Source organism: Electrophorus electricus, chromosome 20 (genome assembly GCF_013358815.1).
Source record: "Electrophorus electricus isolate fEleEle1 chromosome 20, fEleEle1.pri, whole genome shotgun sequence".
Lineage (NCBI taxonomy): Eukaryota > Metazoa > Chordata > Actinopteri > Gymnotiformes > Gymnotidae > Electrophorus > Electrophorus electricus.
This window is the reverse complement of record NC_049554.1, coordinates 15,414,285-15,433,635: the sequence shown is the minus strand read 5'-3', so window position 1 is coordinate 15,433,635 and position 19,351 is coordinate 15,414,285. Positions and strand designations below refer to the sequence as shown.

At 43.4% G+C, this 19,351-nt stretch overlaps 2 protein-coding genes across 4 annotated transcripts; both read left to right on the top strand.

Moving 5' to 3' along the window:
• Positions 1 to 5,191: 5,191 nt before the first annotated feature.
• On the top strand, positions 5,192 to 9,354 carry LOC113581993 (taste receptor type 1 member 3). Its single transcript, XM_027017506.2, has 8 exons — positions 5,192 to 5,403; positions 5,504 to 5,804; positions 6,011 to 6,367; positions 6,598 to 7,023; positions 7,133 to 7,336; positions 7,546 to 7,666; positions 7,997 to 8,367; positions 8,788 to 9,354. Exons 1-8 carry the CDS (start codon positions 5,204 to 5,206, stop codon positions 9,352 to 9,354), a joined length of 2,547 nt encoding a protein of 848 aa, XP_026873307.2. The 5' UTR covers positions 5,192 to 5,203.
• Positions 9,355 to 9,586: 232 nt separating this feature from the next.
• Positions 9,587 to 17,804, top strand: ccdc114 (coiled-coil domain containing 114). 3 transcript variants are annotated; one of them, XM_027017532.2, is made up of 15 exons: positions 9,587 to 9,653; positions 10,067 to 10,150; positions 10,291 to 10,390; positions 10,480 to 10,669; positions 11,017 to 11,142; positions 12,368 to 12,481; positions 12,574 to 12,641; positions 12,869 to 13,056; positions 13,142 to 13,270; positions 13,773 to 13,855; positions 13,972 to 14,140; positions 14,507 to 14,670; positions 15,430 to 15,533; positions 15,674 to 15,764; positions 15,847 to 17,804. In XM_027017532.2, the coding sequence occupies exons 2-15, from the start codon at positions 10,084 to 10,086 to the stop codon at positions 15,949 to 15,951; spliced, it is 1,698 nt and encodes a 565-aa protein (XP_026873333.1). In that variant the 5' UTR covers positions 9,587 to 9,653; positions 10,067 to 10,083; the 3' UTR covers positions 15,952 to 17,804. The 3 variants fall into 3 exon arrangements, with proteins under 3 accessions (XP_026873333.1, XP_026873334.1, XP_026873335.1); XM_027017533.2 differs by having other exon boundaries at positions 9,606 to 9,653; positions 10,052 to 10,150; XM_027017534.2 differs by having other exon boundaries at positions 9,631 to 9,653; positions 10,021 to 10,150.
• The last annotated feature ends 1,547 nt before the right edge of the window (positions 17,805 to 19,351 follow it).

Sequence of the window (19,351 nt, the reverse complement as noted above, 5' to 3'; positions counted from 1 at the left end):
TCTTATTTATTATATTATTTGTTAACTGTTCAAAGTTCAAAGTGGTTTTATTGTCATTTCAGCTATATACAAGTACACAACAAAAACGAGACAATGTTCCTCCAGGAATGTGGTGATGGTCTTGGAGACAGTAACATCATCAATGCACTTGCTGATGTAGCCAGTCACTGATGCTGTATATATACTCTTCCAGGTTAACAGTGCCACCGTCAGTAGCAGCCTCCTTGAACGTGATCCAAGTCGTCTGCTCAAAACAGTCCTGAAGAGCAGAGATGGCTCCTGCTAGCCAGGTTCTCACCTGCTTCAGAAGCGGTTTCGAGCGTCTGACGATCGGTCTATATGCAGGAATCAACATTACAGATATGTGCTCAGAGTATACGAGGTGGGGGCGGGGCTCCGCCCGGTACGCACCGGAACTGTTTGTGTAAACGCGATCCAGCGCTTTCGCTCCTCTCGTTGAAAAATTCACATGTTGATGGAATTTAGGCAGTACTGACTTGAGATTTGCGTGGTTGAAGTCTCCGGCGACGATAAACAGTCCGTCTGGATGAACGTTCTGCAGTTCACTAATCGCTTCATACAGCTTCTGGAGAGCCTCTCGTGTGTTCGCGCTGGGTGGAATGTACAGCGCGATTATAAACACGGAGGTCAATTCCCGCGGTAAATAAAAAAAGGTCTGCATCTGATAATAGCAAACTCCACCAGCGGTGAGCAGTATTTAACGACAAACTGTTATTTAAATGTGGATGTTTTGTAATTATTTTTTTTCCCATCTTGCTAGGAAGCATGTTGATCTGTAATCAGTGTATGAAAGATACTATACAAATAAACTGTATCAGTACTAAACACTTTCCACATGACTGGCATGTATTCCAAAACTGCATATCTTCAGCGCTGAATACAATCATTTTATTTTCAGATTTTCTGAAGCAGGTGAACCATGCTTCTGACATTGTAACTATATTTCTGTATGGTATAATTATGCTTGTATATCCCTATATATAAATTATTTGTAGTTTCTTTCAACGTGTTAAGAAAACGTGTTAAGTATCATCAGTATCACGTCGCTATGAATCGTAGCTATGAATCCTTTTTTTATGCTCTTTGCTCTAGCAAACAGTCTGTCCATGTTCCAGGCCTTCTTCCAAACAATCTACATCGATGACCTCCTGATCTTCTCCCAGTATTTACCTGAACCCATCAAACATGTTACTAACATCCAGGCTCGTTTGTGTCCACGCCACTTCTACCCCAGAGTGTGGAGTTCATCACACTACAGTTTCATTCCTGGGGTGCATGATTACTCCTGGCCATACGCACCCAGACAAGGTCTCAGCCAGGACGAATATGTCTGTACCTCCCACAGTGAAGGACCTGCAATGATTTCTGAGGTTCACCTACTTCTACAGGAGATACATCCCTGATTTCCCTACAGGAGATGCATCCCTGACGTCAATATGCTGGTCACCCCTCACCACCTCTGGAAGAATCCAGACACAAGGGAGCTGTTCAGCGACTAAGACTGCTTTCACATTCCTTAAGACTGCTTTCACATTCCTTAAGCCTGCTTTCACATTCCTTAAGGTTGCCTTCATATTCATTAAGACTGCTGTAACATTCCTTAAGACTACTGTACTGTAACATTCCTTGACTACTCCCACATTCCTTAAGACTTCTGTAACATTCCTTAAGACTGCTTTCATATTTCTTAAGACTGCTGTAACATTCCTTAAGACTGCTCCCACATTCCTTAAGACTGATACCATATTCCTTAAGACTGCCTTCATATTCATTAAGACTGTTGTAACATTCCTTAAGACTACTGTAACATTCCTTGACTGCTCCCACATTCCTTAAGACTTCTGTAACTTTCCTTAAGACTGCTTTCATATTTCTTAAGACTTCTGTAACATTCCTTAAGACTGCTTTCAGCTCTGCTCCCATCCCCCTCAAACTCACCTCCTATGGAGGTGAGAGTGAGGACTATTCTGTCCCAACAAGGCTTTGACCTCTGCTCCTCAGATGTTCTTGTAGCTCTCTAGTAGCGTCACAGCCTACCGACACTGACCCTGGATCTGCTCGGCCATGGCTTATTCCCGCCAATGAGTGTGTTAAGTCATACTGCGCTGCGCGCTCTATTTAAACATGTAAAAATAAACCTGTCTCTGCTGGATCTCTTCAGTCCCGAGCATTTGTCCACATGTATGCTTGTATGTTTTTACGATGTACATTACATTACATTTGTACCATTTTACAGTGCTGAACAAATCTTTGGGACATTTGCTGAAAAATGTGATGTTGGCCAATTCATTCACCTTTTAAGAAAATTTGATATACCATCTTCAGTTTAATTACTCTAGCCAGTGTGTCTGATGAAAGTAAAAGACTGGGATACTCCTGACCTTTAGCTTTCTATCTGGAAGCATCAGGTTGCTAGGTAACCAAGAGTGGTTAAGAGCTGTAATTAGACAGGTACTGCCAAGTTTGGTTTCTCTAAAATTAGGCCCAACTCAGTGCACAGTTCAAAAGAATGACTCTTACAACTGTTAACTGTCTTATTATCCAGTCATCATCATTGACAAAGAAATCGGCATTGTACTTTTTTTTTTTTTTGAGGTCATCTTATAATGCAAAAAAAAAGCCAAAATAGACAATACATCATGCACTGTAGACTATTTATAGACCTGTGAACATGTGCAATAGTGTCACACTGTCACACTTCCTAGCCCAGACTCCATTTCCCAGCATTCACCCACTAACAGCTCCTCTGTCGCGCCACACAGTTCCACCAATCACCACACTCTCATCAGAAGCGCCTTTCCTGATTATGAATTGCTGTCACCTGTTTCTTATTAACAGTCTGTCTATTTCAACCTGCTTGTAAGTCTTGTTCTTTATAAGTATTGCCATGGTTGTTTCATGCTGATTGAGTGGTAGCTCTGTCTGGGTAGTTTGCTCTGGTTTTGGGAGTCTGGACTGTTCTATATACTTGTGACTACCCCACATATTCTGTTTGCATCCTGGCCTTTGCATGTTATCTGACTTTGGCTCTGGTTTATTCCTTTAATAATAAAACCAATCCTACTGGTTATCTCAGAGTCTGGCTCTAGCCTGTATTGTAAATACCTGCAATTAATATGAACCCATAATTACTATTTCATTACTTTTTTGATGGTTTAAATACATTCTAGGCTGCAAATTATGTCAATAAATACAAACTGACTACCTGGCCAGTTTCCACAAATAAAGAAATAAACTCAGGAAAAACAATATAATGACATCTACAGCTCAGGCTACTTCTAAAATGACCCTACATATAGGACAATTGAGAAAAAAGTACGCCATCTGCCAATCTCAAAAACCTTTTACCGATATGGACTTTGGGAGCTGTGCACCAGCTGAACTCAAAAGATGTCACTGCATTGTCAAAAGGTTTGGAGATGTTTTGTCTGTAGTGTGATGAGTGGTGAAACAACTTTATGCATTGTTTCATGTGTTTCTGAGGTCAAATGTCTCGTTTGAGATCTGACAATAGAATGAACTTTAGTGAGTCGCAAAGCTACAGGAAGCTTGGAAGGCCTTGGAGTATAAGGGATCCAGGGTTCCCCAGCACAGCTTCTGTTGGGTTCCTTTTGCATCAGAGTACTTGTCAGACCTCCTCTAGAAAAGGTGGGCAAAAGAGTATTTCCTGGCTGCTTCAAGAAAGGCAGAAATGTGTGAAACCATAAAGATTTTGCTTGTTTACTTAGTGATGGCGGTTTCTACAGCCAGTGGTTCCTGGTTAATTGTAAAAGTAACTCGGACCTAGCCTTGTTCGTTCGCTTTAGCTGAGAAACGAGAGAAGATATCTGGACATCTAGGAAATGTCGCCCCCTGTAGGACAGTGGGAGAGCAGCAGCGGAGCAAAGCCACAGCAAACAGTCGCCATAATCCTTTCTGCAGTAATCTGCTCAAAAGCATTAGAATAAAACTGAGGGAAATTATCTTTGAAGTACTTTATTATTTTTATTACAGGTTTTTCACCTGATAAAATCTGGAGGAGAGAGCAGAACAAGCCTTTCTTATTGTTTATTTATGCAAAGCACTTGGAAATTTGTGGTAAAGCAGGAAATTCAGTGCAACTACAGCCAAGTGCATGCAAACATCCAATGTAATGTAGCACTAAACCTGAATCATGCAAATTCCCCACAGTCCTGTCACACCTTTGACTAACAAGCCATTTAAGAGGCTTCTGTACAGGTACTGAACAATAGAGCTTTCACGGTCCTAAATAACTACGATGAAACGCAAAATCCAGAAGTTAGGGTTTTTTTTTACTTTATATTATTGATGTATGTGACTGAGATATGACAAACAACCTTGAGATACCCAGCAGTATGTCTGTATCAATGCTCAGCTGTTAGCATTGCATCTACTCTAACATTGCTGACATTTCTGATCAATGACACGTGACAGGAAGTGTTTTGTAATCTTTTGTAATCTTTCTCAAGTATCATTTACAAACAGGAATACACCTGCTATCATCATGCTTTGAACCAAAATGGTTCTCTAAAGATCTTCAAGTCAAACCCACAAGCAAATACAACGGAAGCAGACCAACTGAGACATGCAGATTACATTTTCGTTTCTCTCTTATGTAACAGATTTACAGTATTAATACTTCAAGTCAAGAAGTGAATATGAATAAAATGAACACATTATTTGGTCAAATGTGAGATGAAGCTAAGGTTTAAGGTCAAGTAGTCTGCAATTTGAGATCAACACGGATGTTAAACTACCACATATGCCTTATACCACAATCATCCTTACCTCAGGATCCATTTAGAGATATTTCAAAGGTAATATTTCTCCCTAACTTAGTAAATCAGCCTCAATAAAGGAATATCTGGTGTGAGCAGAAATCAAATTCTAAAGCCAAGACATTTTCATACATGTGTGAGGGGCAGCTGGAGATAAACCACTGATTTACATATATATCTAACCCTAGCTGGGGATAAAGGAAGGCAGTGAGTCTGCAGAGCAGAATTAGGAATCACATCATCAGTGTCTGCAGACTTTCAGGGTCAGACCTGCAGGACTGTCAAAGCCCCACAAAGGTAAGGTTGCTTGCCCATCGTGCTAGGACATGACTAACCTTTCACTTTGTTTCTTTAATTTGAATGACATGTTTTACTAATCAAATGCTATCTGGCCTTGGTGCAGAATGACAGGCCAGTGGATGCTGTTGGCTCTGTGCTGCTTGCTCAGGTCTGGCCATGGTGAGAATCCAGCATGGTTTCAGAACATCACGACAAGTCTCTTTAAGTCTCAAGGAGATTTATTACTGGGGGGGCTGTTCCCTATCAATGAGCTGACCAGCAACCTGAGTGAGCAGCTGGAACCAGGTGATATTCACTGCAACAGGTAGATTATCGTTCACATTTATTGTTTCACATTTTTATACTAAACCCTTTCTAGATCTTCTGAGAACAGATTTTTGTTTATCTGCTTTCTTTGCTGAAAGAATCAATCAGTATGGCCTTGCGCTGGCGTTAGTGATGAAGTTCACTGTAGACGAGATCAACGCCATTCCTGAACTCCTTCCTGAGATCACGGTGGGCTTTGAGAACTACGACTGCTGCAACCAGCCAGGTGTGGTCATACAGCCCACCCTGCGTTTTCTTTCAGCTGCTGCCTCAGAGGACGTGGAGGTGAAGTGTAACTACACCGAGTACGCGACCCGTGTCATGGCTGTCATTGGCCCCTGCAGCTCGGAACTGGCAACCATCACTGGCAAGCTGCTGGGATTCTTCCTGATGCCACAGGTAAGACCATTCTGGATCAGATACTGGAAAAAAAATATCTAAAAACCTAAAAACACAGCAAACAATGCACAAATACTGCTTTTTATTTATTAATTTATTTCCTTTTATTTTATTTGATTGGCGGTCGGTCGGTCGGTCTTTCTTTCTCTCTTTCTTTCTTTCTTTCTTTAAAACACACTGTGGCTTACGTCCCACCTGCCTCCCAGGTCAGCTATGGTGCCACTAGCGAAGACCTCAGTGATAAGATTCAGTACCCGTCGTTCATGCGCACGACGCCCAGTGACCACTGGCAGGCCAAAGCTGTGGTGCAGCTGTTGCAAGAGTTCAGCTGGAACTGGGTGGCTGTGGTGGGCAGTGATGATGGGTATGGCAAACAGGGCAAGCAGCAGCTCTCCAGCATGGCGGCCGATGGGAACATATGTGTGGCGTACGAGGGGCTCATCCCAGTCTATGACAACCCAGTGCCAGTAATATTAGATATCCTGGATCACATTGTGGAGGCCAACGTAGGGGTGGTGGTGGTGTTTGCCACCTATCAAGTTACCACTGCCTTCTTCAGAGAGGTTTGGGAAAATCTCTTGTAAAACTTTTTCTCTTGTAAAACATTGTTCAATGCTCTGGCTATACAGAAATACAGCTTTTGTGTAACTGCTAAAGACTGAAACATTCTGTGTCTTTTCACATGCGTACATAGATGACAAGTATAATTTAAAGATGATTCAATGGTTCCTACACAAGAAAGATAAGGGCGAAGGTATCCACACAGTGCCACTGAATCTCTCTTCCTATACAGGTAATTATGCGGAATTTGACTGCAGTGTGGGTGGCCACTACAAGTTGGGCCCTCTACAGTGACCTCAACCAGCTGCCTGGCATGGGCAGCGTGGGCACCGTGCTGGCCTTCTCTGACATCACCCAACCCCTCAGTCTGTTGAGCCCATATGTCCGAGAGCTTTTCTCTAGGATGCAGGAAGAGAGGCTTCAGCAAAGCCAGCGGCAGACAGACCCCAACATTTCTCCTCTAGACAACCCCTGCCTGGGTTGCTGGGATCTCTCCCCTGAGAATGCAAGCATAGTGGACACAGTGCTGGTTCAGCGCACGGCGTTCAGCGTCTATGCTGCCATCTACACCTTGGCATACGCACTGCACCACACACTCGGCTGTAATGAGACCCGCTGTTCCAGACACCCCAAACGTGACAAAATCTACCCATGGCAGGTGGGATATACTTTCAGACACTTATTGAATCCACCTACAACAAACCATTAAAGGGTAGCAGTTTGAAATGGCAGTAACTAAACATGGCTCTTCTTAATCTTGTGCACAGTTGCTGGAGAAGCTTCAAAATATTTCTCTGAATCTGAACGGAACAAAATTAGACTTTGATCAAATGGGAAACCCAGACATTGGCTATGATATATTGGTCTGGGTCTTTGGAAACCACACCATTACCTTCCAAAACATTGGGAACTTCAACCAGATCATCACAATAAACAAAGATCTCATAAAATGGCACACAGCAAATTTTACGGTACTAAGAAAAGCTTTGAGGGTTTTTTTTAAGATATGGGGTTTTTTTTTCTTTATTAGAATAAAGAATCATTTTTACCTTCTGGGATCTATAGTCATTCTTTGTTGTTGTAATTAATATACAGTACACTTCTCTGGTGATATTATGTTCAGAAAGTAATTCTCAAGAGTCTGAAATATTACTGTGATGAAATATGACTGTTATAACAGGTCCCTACGTCTACATGCTCTTCTGAGTGTCAAACAGGACAAGTACACATAGTCAAAGGCTTTCATTCCTGCTGCTTTGACTGCATTGACTGCCAAGAGGGAACCTTCCAGAACAACACAGGTGTCAGTCTGTACACTAATGTATATTACGATTTGTCAGTACTTTAAGGTCAATCTAAGATTTTACCACAGTCCAGGTATGTTGCTCCAGACACCCCCAGCACAACAAAATCTAGTCATGCTACATGGACTTTTAGTTCAGACACTGAATGAATCCATCTAGAGTCACTGTATTTAGATCTGTATACTAACAAAAACCATAGATTTTAGCCACAGTCCAAGTAACACACATGTTGATGCCTAAACTGTATCAAAATGTCTTAAATGTGTCAAAACCACATGACTCATGTTCTAAAAATTACATAACATACCAATCTGCCTTCCTTAACAGATGACATCCAGTGCACTGTGTGTCCAGACGGTCAGTGGTCCACCCTGCGCAGCACCTACTGTGTCCTTCCCACCTTCACGTATCTGTCCTGGATCTCCTACGAAGCCATAGGCCTGGTTCTGGCCGGAGTTCTGATACTGTGCTGCCAGGCGTGGGTCGGCGTCCTGTTTTTTAGGCACAGGTCGACACCGCTGGTGCGGGCAGCAGGAGGAAAACTCGCAGGTCTCTGCCTGGCCAGTCTGATGGGAGGGTGCGCCAGTGTTGTGCTCTTCCTGGGAGAACCAGGCAATGTGGTGTGCAGCTTACAGCAACCTCTGAACGCCTTCTTCCCCACTGTGGCCCTGTCCGCCATTCTGGCTGTCTCACTACAGGTGAAGGACCTCACCATAAAACAAACAATCACAAAGCTAATGTCGTATGGCAGGGGTAGGCAGGTTGCAGTAGGTCTCAGCTGCCAAGGGCTGGTGTGGGTTTCTGCCATGACCAAACACCACATCTGTTATTTGAAAACTGAAAACAAGTGATTAAACAAGAGGAACTGAGTGTGTTGTAGCTAGAACCTGCAGCCACACCAGCCCATCACAGGTAAGATACGGTCTACCAGGGGTGGGTGATATAGCCCTAAAATATTACTATTACACCGATATTATGGTGAATGATATATGACACACCCCTATTGTCAACCTCTGCCTTATGACGCGGTGATGCCATTCTGATTAGTGCTGGGTTTAGTCGGGGCTTCATTTCTTGACACACAGCTTCTGTTCATGCATCACCTTTTGTTTCAGCAGATTGTGTGTGTAATAGAATTCCCTGAAAGAGCTCCTGCTCACCTGGAGAACCTGCGGACCTCAGGCAGCTGGATGGTGGTGTTGGCCTGCTGTGGCATTCAGGCAGGACTCACTGGCTGGTTTGTACAGCAAGGGCCCTCACTAACAGACTATGTGGCCAGTCTGCAGGTGAACTTTGTGACGCGTTTTCTGCGCTGCCCAGTGGAGCCTGTCCTGAACTTTGGCCTGATGATGGCCTTCAATGGCCTGCTAGCCCTGGTCTCATTCATGTGCACTTTCATGGCTGTGAAACCTGCCCGACAGTATAACCTTTCTAGAGATGTCACCATTTCCGGATTAGCCTATTGTGTGACATGGGTCTTATTCATACCCATCTATGCTGGTCTTAGTGACAAAAACAAGTCTATTGGTCAAGTAACTGTTACGTTTCTTAGTAATATGGCACTGATGGGAAGTTATTACCTTCCAAAGTGCCATCTTCTGGTTAAGCACCCGGAGCTCAACACAGATGATTACTTCCGCACCTACCTGGAGGGGGCGCCACCAATCGCGCCTGAGGGAGATTAAACTAAATAACCAGATGACACTCTGTTCCGTTGCTTTATATAAAAATACAGCAAAACGTTGAAATTAATATAAACTGTGTAGCTCAGTCAATGAAACCATATAACGATTTTGTGACGTTTAAATAAAATGGATGTGGAGGCTTTGTGTTGCAGTCTGCGTTTATATCGATGGTTAACAAATGCTCGCGCGTTGGCGCTTCCTCGCGAGTGTAGCTTTGTCACCATGGATACGGTTGCTAACAACGTGTGTCTGGAGCGTGTGGAGGCGGCAGGGCAGTGCGTTTGATCAGCGTTGTTAAGGTAAGGAGGCTTTCGCCGCAGTTTGAAGGTTTTTGTTCCCGACACGATTAAAACTAAACACCAGGGCAAAACCGCTTTGGACGACCATGCAAAACAATGTAAAAGCCCACCATAAATCACCCGACACATGCAGGTAGTTTCAGTAGGACAGTGTCCAGGGTGTTGTCAGAAGTGGCAACCCTAGTAACGCGTGATATTCCTGTACACAAAAGCTTGATGAAACATACACAGTAAATAACTCTGACTTGGCAATATTCAAAACTGTGGCTTTGGCACATAACTGCTTACTTTTACACCTGTGTTTCTTCCTTGGCGCTCTCACTCTTACTCTCTCTCTCTCACACACACACACACTGTGATTTTCCAGGTGGCTTTAAAATTATTCGATATCTTCACAGTGGTTTTATCTACAGTGTTTTTTCCTGTCGACATGCCGCGTGGACGATCAGCAACAAGTGTTCACTCTGACAGCAGTGAAATGGATTTTGATGGAATTGGTATGAACTGACAAATACGTGACTATGAGACATCAATTTAAAAGTGTGACTACTGCGCTACCATTCAAACCCGGGTTTAGTTAAAGAAGCTTTGTATGTCTGTGTGTGTGTGTGTGTGTGTGTGTGTGTGTGCACCACAGCGGAGACAGAGATAGGGAAACTCCAGAGGCAGTTTCGCATCATGGAAGGAGATCGTCAGGCGTACAGCATCCAGTCCCAGGAGATCCTCCGCAAACAACGGTCAGAGATCCCACTACACGCCCAACACTGCACCTCCCACACACAATCATGGGAGCTCACTGTGTGTGTCTGTGTGTGTGTGTTTGCAGTCTGGAGATGGAGAAGCTACGCAAGGAGCAGGAGGAGTTGCAGAAGAGACTGTGTGTGTCGGACAGTGACGCTCACAGGCTGAGTGATGACCAGAATGGCCGGCGACTGCGTTCACTCCTGACCCAGGGCAATGAGCTGCAGGAGGAACTGGAGCAGGAGCGCCGCAGTCAGACAGAGCTGGAGAAAGAGGTGGACACACACACGCACACAAATACAAAAGACTGAACACTCACAAACACACACAAACACAAAACCATTCAGTCATTTTCTGCAGCGTGAGTCATTTAAAACATAAAACACAGACTGGAAGTGCCGTGGACATCTCATAGCTACTAAACATCTTTAACTCTTAAGGTTATGAAACATAAACCGAGGCAACACAACATTTATTTTTCTGTGTCCTTCTGCAACACTGTTTTGTTGTTATTTTGAAATGATGTGTCACAAAGTCTGGGCAATATTCAGTCTTACCTGCTCTCATATTTCTGGACTCTAGAACTACAGTGTCTGGGTTTGTGTGTGTGTTTTGTTGCTAGATACTGAATGTTGAAAAGAAACTGGCCGAGCTGAGAAAAGGAGAGGTCAGTGCCTCGAGTACCCAGCAGTCTCTAGTGCGACACACCCGGAAGGCCACTTGCACACTGGAGAACAAACTGGACCGGGTGAGATGCAGCATGGCAGCTTCTGTTGCTGCAAACAGTTATAGTCAGTGTGCTGTTCTAGGATCAGTTTCACTGTTTAAATTCTAAACATAGATTTTTATAGGAGAAATTAATGCTGGCCTGAAATCAGCAACTAAGGGCTGATTGTGCATACTCCTGTGCCATACTGGCTGGTTTAGGTAACTTATATTTAATGTAAAGTTGAATTGTCCTGTCACTTAAAAACCATACTGTAATGGGCCGCCTGCAGTGTGGGCCACTGGCCACTAGAGGGAGGCCACACACTGTTAATCAGTAATCAGGGCGATCATCTGCAAGTGATCTCGTTTATTTAACGGCCTTGCAAAGGTCACTCTTTGGCAAGCCTTGGTATCAGTTACATCCTGCTACTAGCACTGCCGGTAATTGTATTTCCTGTGGCATATTTCCTATGAGAGCTCTCTATCTGTTCTGTTGAGAGCTATGAGAGCTGTTCTATCTGTTGGGTTCTCTGATGGCGGAGAGGTTCAGACCAATGACCTCTGCCCTCTGCCCTCTTCCTCTCTTGTGCAGTGGTTTGAGTGAACCTCTCTCATACACTCAGTGTTTGCTTTGATTCCAACATCTTCTGGGCTGAGTGATTCTTCACGTCTGTAATACCATTTCATCTTCTTAGGTGTAGCACTTTCTCTCTATTGTCTGAGATCAACGTTTTATCTACTTTTCTCTACTCTACTCGAACACCTCACAAGTGCAGAGTACCTCACAGTCACAGTAGTGTAGTGGGTGGTGTTATGCACTGTGGTCCCCCCTACTCTACTCTCTTGTTCCTCCACGCTACTCTACTGTACCTGTTTCTCTTTTTTTATTGTTCATTTTTTCTCCTTCTATTTATGATTGGGTCCAGTTCTGGTGGCCTTTACTCTCATTAAAGTGGCAACACAACACAAGGGGACTAGCCCTCTCAACTACCCCAGGGAGACCCCTTACTATCCGTTTCTGGGGTTGTTCCCATTTTACCTATACGTGATGGACATTTCTAAGACAGATTCAATCTCAGCATAAAAAGCACTACGAGGTCCACCTATTTTAGTTTGCAAAAACAAAAAACAAGTTTATTTCGTTGCCCAGTGTAATTAGCATTATGCCTATGAGGCCACTCACTCATGTGCTAATAAAGACATAAGAGTGTTTGTCTTGGTTTGTCTCGCTGAGGTTTTTCCTTGTTTGGTTGTGCCTCGTACAGGCTCTTGTTCGCTTTAACCAGCAGCTGACCCGGAACAGGCACCTGCGGGAGGAGTTGGAGACCCTGCGGGTGGAGAGACTGCGCTTCCAGCAGCTCTACCACAAGCTGGACAAGGTCAGGGCACTGGGACAGTGTCAGAGTTGGGGAAGTGGAGGAGGAGGGTGTGGGTGGATGAAGGTTCATGTATAATCTTTTATATGCATAAGGAGCTGCAGGAGGTTCGGAGGGAAGCAGGCGATGTCATCAGCACATCGACAGCAGCTTATGATGCCAGGTGAAAGAAATTCACTCAGTTCTGTTTGGAGGAAAAGATTATGAAAGCACCCCTGTGTGGATATGTCAAGATGTGACACTAAACCATCGCAAAGAATTTTGAGAATAATCCACAAGTTTATGCAAGGTTATGCAACTTGCAGACTCTAATTCTGTGGGTGTTTGTATGTGTGTGTGTGTGTGTGTGTGTGTGTGTGTGTGAGTGCGTGTGTGTGTTCCACTCTTCAGATTGGAGGCCCAGTCGAAGATGATGATGATGAAGGAGAAGGCCGTGAAAGACCTGGCACAGTACAGCTCAGAAGTAAAGGAGCTTGAGAGGGTGATCACCCATGAGCGGCACCTCAGAGAGTTCATGACCACCAAGTCCAAAGAAAGAAGTAACCGTGGCAACACGCAGGAGCTCATTCGTAGACAAGGTGAGAAGCAAAGAGGAGCCTCTGAGCCCTTGAGCTATTTAGATACTGGACATGGCGGCAATGATGATGATGATGATGATGACAGAACTGAAGGCGCAGCAGAGGGCAGACTCTGGGGAGGAAAGCATGGAAACACTCGAGGACGTTTTCCAGCGTATTCAGAAGGTGACAGAAGAGGAGGATCTGGAAAAACTGGTGAACCGATTCCTTCAGGGTGAGCATTCCTGCACACCTGCCTACCAGCTGAGAATGGTGTCCACGGATCAGATTTAGCATGGACATGGACTTGGAGAACAATATATGCTTGTAATTGTTTTAACGGATAATAATAATTATTTGTTGTTGCTGCTGTTGTCATGATGTTGTTGTTACACACATTAAATCAAAACAGTAAATTCAAATGTGGTAAATTAATACATTTAAGAAGTTTTTTTTAAATATAGCTGGATGAATTCCACAGTCTTGCTGTGCAAAACCAAAATTTCCCCAAATGGAGCTAAAGACCACAGTGTGGTCTATCAGACATTTTCAAATACTCATAAACACCAGAGTGGGGTCTATCAGAGACTTTCAAATACTCATAAAGACCAGAGTGGGATCTATCAGAGTATTTGATCATCTATCAAATACTCAGTCTTGAGTACTAATTTAAAAAGCTTTAAGTTATTGTAAAGAAAAGCTTGTGACGTGTTGTAATATGTTTACTCTCCCCGCAGTTGAGGATAAGAACTTTGCTCTCTTCAATTATGTAAATGAGCAGAACACACAAGCTGAAACTTTGCGGGATGAAATCAGCCAGGTCAGTAGCTCTGCTGAGCACACCTGAAACAACCTGTTTCCCAGTGTCCACCACTGTCGGCGTGCTGAGCCCCGAGCAGCACTCACCCATGTGCCTGTCCGTCCACACCGAGCCAGATCAAAGAGGAGATGGAGAGGTTTCGGGTGGAGGGTGTGAGGCAGGTGGAGGAGCATCACATGGCCCTGAAGCAGGTGGAGGAGCAGCAGAGGGAGGCAGAGTCTCACGCCCTGGAGTACGAAGCCCAGGCCAACATCATCGGCAAAGTTCTCGATCAGATCAAAACAGGTGGGAGGAAACACAAAAGTGACAGAACCTCGGATCTGTCTTGAGGATCAGTACACCACACACATGTTCTTAAAGGTGTACTTCCCCAAGAATGCAAAAAATGCTAGTAATTAATGAAAGCTGATAGTGATCACCTAATATGATCTCATTTTCATGATCCTTCTACGCTCTTTTAGCTGGCATTCATTACTGCGCTATCATTTTCTGGTGATGTGTTCCTTTATCCAAATATACTGGAAGAATATTCTGTAATACAGACGTTCTATCTAGTCTTTGAAGATTTCCAACCAGTCCACCAAAACACACATCTGATCTGATCAGACATTCCTGGTGACTGAAATAAGAACCTCCGGCATTGTGTTGTAGGAGTGAACAGCATCTTCATTAAGATCAACTGCGACCACGCGATGGTGGACGACTGGCTGGACTCTTCGTCCAGGATCAGAGACAGCAGTATCATGAGCTACCTGAGTCTGGTGGAACAGAGGACCAGCCAGCTGCTTACACTGCAGGCCTTTCTCAACTCCAAGGTCCCACAGCGATGGAACAAGACCCACACGCTACACAACTGCTTTGTTCACTGGCCACTTCATTAGAAACACCACCCCCTAACTGTACTCACTCAGCCTTTAGAAACACCTTTTACTCGGTTCACCTTCCTAGCTTTATAGGTATATAGATGGCAGTCCATCTGATACCTGCCATAACCTCTAAGCCACCCTCTAATCTGGACCACTGGACCAGTGGCACTGACATGGCGGTGACACAGTAGTGAGTGTTGCTGGTACAACTGTACTGCGGGAGATTTAATTCATCAGTTTTTCTGTACCTAGAGGCTGGTGGCACTCTACTGTTTCCCAAGGGTGGGGAATTTACTTGTGGTGGTGTGGTAATGCATCCAGAGTCTCATATGGTTTAGACAGGGAGAGTGTAACCCAGGTAATTTACTGTAGCAACAGTTTGCCTAAACACTTGTTGGTGGACACTAGCTAGGTGGATAGAGGTCTCTACTCCCCGTTCAGTTCCTGCCACACACACCACTCACACTAGGGTCTGGACAAAAATTAGCTAGTTTGAAAACAGTTAACTAAGGCTTTCTAATGTAAGATTTACCAGAGTTGAAGCATAGTGACTTTGTCTGTTCTGAGGAATACAGGCCTCTATTAATTCAGGTTAACAGTAGCCATAGATATTTACATTTCAAGACCATGAAGAAGAGTGTCTGTATCTTGTTTAAGTAGATTACATTTGCTAGAAGATAAATTGTCCAGATCTGTGTGATAAAACAGGACCTGGAGAAGGATTATGACCCAAAGATGGTGGCTCAGTGCCTGCTGGGACAGAATCCAGAGCTGCAGAAAGAGACAGCTGTCATTCGGCCTGCTGGTACTGGGTAAGAGCTCGCTTGCACCATCATAGCATGGGATGATGTGAGCAAGGAGTATGCTTTCTAAATGCCAAATTATTGATGCTGTAAATGAAACCTTTGGGGGAAAACTCTGTGTTGTGTTGCATGTGCATGCAATGTTCCAGGGAAGACAATGACTCTGAAGAGTCACTGTTCACAGATGAGGATGACCGGCCTTTGACCCAGGAAGAACTTCGGCAGCGTATCATGAATATCGTAAGAAACACATACTGGAAAAAACAAAAGTGCTTCATTTGATGTAGCTTGTGGTTTTAAGTCTAAGTCTGTCTTTCTGCAGGTTCTTCGTAAAGAAGGAGGATTCTCTGCTGAGAGAGGCAAAGAGGAAAAATTTTCCAAACTCGGCACTCTCACCAGCCAAAGACACCACTCTCTAGAGCTTTGAGCTCTGTACAAAGTGGCAATTCAAAGTGCTTACAGATGGATAATTGCAGTTCACCAACGGAACTGAAGGGGGCAGTATATACCTTTGCTGTCATATATAACATTTAGTTATAAGCTTATCATGTATTGAAATCAGTTTATTTAATGAGTCAGTTCATTCAGTTTATCATTTATTTTAAACTCCATGCCACGAGTTAAATAACCAGTTAAAGAAGCAATAATTTCGCTTGTCAGTAGGCTATTTCTGTAAAGCCCATTATTATATGCTATTGTTCTGGTAAATGCATTCAATTATTCCAAACAATAAGCTATTTTCAGTGTATATTTCAGTATCACTTACAAAATAACCGCTGATTTACAAAAGTCCCAACTGGTTATTTTAAGCAGTCCATTCGAATAACATAATGTGGCGAATGACTAAATAGGGCCTGTATCTTCCCCCTGAGCTCACTGAAGTTTACTAGCGCTCCAGGCGATGCTTACTGACAGCCCGAAGTCTCGATCAACTAAACTTTTACAATCTAACCAGCACTCTTTATGTGAGGGCATGTGAGTGTGTGTGTGGAAGAGTGAAGCCTGACCTCTAAAAACTCCATGTATAGTAATAATCTGTTCACAGAGAAACGAGGAAGCTGAATTCTGAAGGTAGTAATGAACAGTGCAGTACAGGCTATAGTAAATATGGAGTTCATTTAAAAGACGCTTTCCTTCCTTGCTTTGTGCCTACGAAAACAGATCAGCAGATAAGGCAGAATGGATGTTTGCTTTGAAATGTGACCCGTCTGTTACCCCCCCGCTTCTACAGAAACGGTCTGTGCACACGGCACGGTGCGTTGCCACGACAACCCTTCCCCCTTTATCACGACAGGCTCATTTCCTCATCCTGACAATGCCGCCAGGTCGCCCACTCAGTGAGCCCGCCCACACTGCGACAGCTCGGCCAATCAAAGAACACACCCACACAGTGGGCCCGCCCACACTGCGACAGCTCGGCCAATCAGAGAACACACGAACCCAGCGCAACAACTGACTGCCCACTGACACACTCTCCCTATGCCGTGATTTTCTCTCTCGGCGCCTCCATCTTTTATCCTGCGGTGTTCTCTCTCTGTTAGCCTGCCTTGCCGTGCATCAGTCTACTTTATCTCCAGTTAACCCGACTAACCCTCCCAACCAGTGCTGCCACAAGCACACACTCGCACGAGCAAACGCGCAGGCTCCGCGCGCAAAGCCCTCACCCACGCGCCCTTATCTCTGCACTATATCCTGTTGGTTTGTGTCTCGCCCTCTCCACTGCTCGGGTGCCTTATCCTCACTCACACAGATCCGGGGGGCTTTTATCCGGTGCTTTATGTGCTTTAATTCTGCCTCAGTCAGGTCCTCCACATGTAAACTTCTTAATTAAAGAATTCGCGCACGCATAGTTCGCATGTCACTGGTTTAGCGAAGTGAGGTTATCAGTCATTAAGCTTTAAATTAAATTACTTTAAGCCATTACATTTTTTCGCTTTTGTTGTTGTTCTCGCTGACCAAACACGGCATTTCTCTTAAATGTTTAAGAGGTAATTTGTGTGAAAGATTCAAAAGGTAAACACCTAACTACGTTCTTTCTCTGTACGATCATCGCGGTTCTGGAGGCCTGGGCAGAGAAGCGCAGCCTCTGGACATCTTCAAGTCTCTGAACAGCTCTATAAGCCCTCGCTCGCTGCATCCGTCCACCGCGCGTTTCTTTTCGTTGGGAGAAGGCCAACTATTTTTTATTTCTCTAAGCTGCGCTACGATAGCTTCCCTCGGGACGGTTCCTTGCAATTCTCAGGTTTAATATGTTCTGTTTTCTTTTAAAACGTGAGGCTAAATCAGTCAGGATTTTTTTTGTCTTATTATTTAACTTATCTGAGTTAAACATTCATTTGCATAGATTTCACCACGCATGAATGCGCCTTCGTTACCGTCCTCTGCATGCTCTATCTGCCTTCACGTTTTCTGATATCACCCAGCGCGTTTTTCGCAGTCTAACATATCGTTCTCAGGACACTCGAACCTTTTCTGAAGGTTATGAGGTGCAGCTGCCGCCTCTGCTCCCTCCACTAGATGGCAGTAATAGTAATTCAGCAAACCATTAAACCCTAGTAAGAGACCTTCTGTTGCTAGGCAATCATTCGCAGGCTCCTGGTGTTGCAGAATGATCTTTTCAGTCTGTTCATTATACACGTGCTAATTGGCATCATAAAGGTTGGCATCATTAACTGTATTTCAGATATTTTTGATAAAGGTTTATCCTATGAGCAGTTTGACTATACAGTTTTCCAGTTCTGATGGTCATAACTCATTTGCTGAAAAGTAGCAAGGTTAATCGCATAGACTAAATTAACTCTAGCTTGTATAGAACTTATAGACAGAAAGTGTGACAATAAACATGCATAACCTTAGACGATTTTAATGCATTTTCTCTAACATTTTGGAAAGACCTGGTTTGCCTCATATTCAAATCGCTGATCGCGCATTTACCCTTAAGATGACTCTTGAGATGTCATATTACTAGGCTACCTTATCTTGAGTATGTGACCGATTTCTTGATTCTGTCAAATATATCCATAGACAAAAGTTTAACAACTCCATTCCTAAGCTTCAGCGTTTTCTTTCAGAAGTATTTCGCCGGTAACAGATGCAAAAAGTGCTATTTGTTATTAAAAGGCATGAAATATTTCCGGATATTCAATCGATGCAAACCTCTTTTTTCTTATTTCTTCTGGTTGGTATAGTGGAGTAGGTAACAATGTTGTCTCGACTGTGGTTCAAACCCCTTCTGGGTAAATACTGTGTACTACAATAAAAGTCCTTGGGCAAGAGTCCTATACTCACATATCTCTGTAACATGACTGAAACTGTAAGGTGCTCTGGATAAGAGCAGCTTCCAGATGAGTAAAATGTTACTGCTCTTAAAGCTTCAGACAAACTATTGAAATAATGCAGAATTCGTTTTATAATTGTTTAAATGCATTGTATTCAGTTTTACATATTTTTTGTTTCTAAATTGCTCACAAACGTACATGACTTTCAGAAGCAAACAATATTTTCAAAACCTTTATCTATAATTTCAAAGGTCAAAATGTGACTTTACAAAAATGTATTAAAAAAAAGATGGCATATTATTTATTAAATTGAACAGGTAGTGAATGTTGGATGTTGCTTGAAAAAAATCACTTTAAGTATCCAAGTAACTTAATAATCAGCATTACAAGAATATTTTTTGCTATGAAAGGCCCTCTTTTACAAGCTTGATTAAAACATATTCAAATTCTGATAGACTATCAATACAACAAAAAATCTCTTGATACTATTGATATTTAAATACAGCTCGTCAGCTTATGACTTCAAACTTTCAATGCTAAAACTGTTAA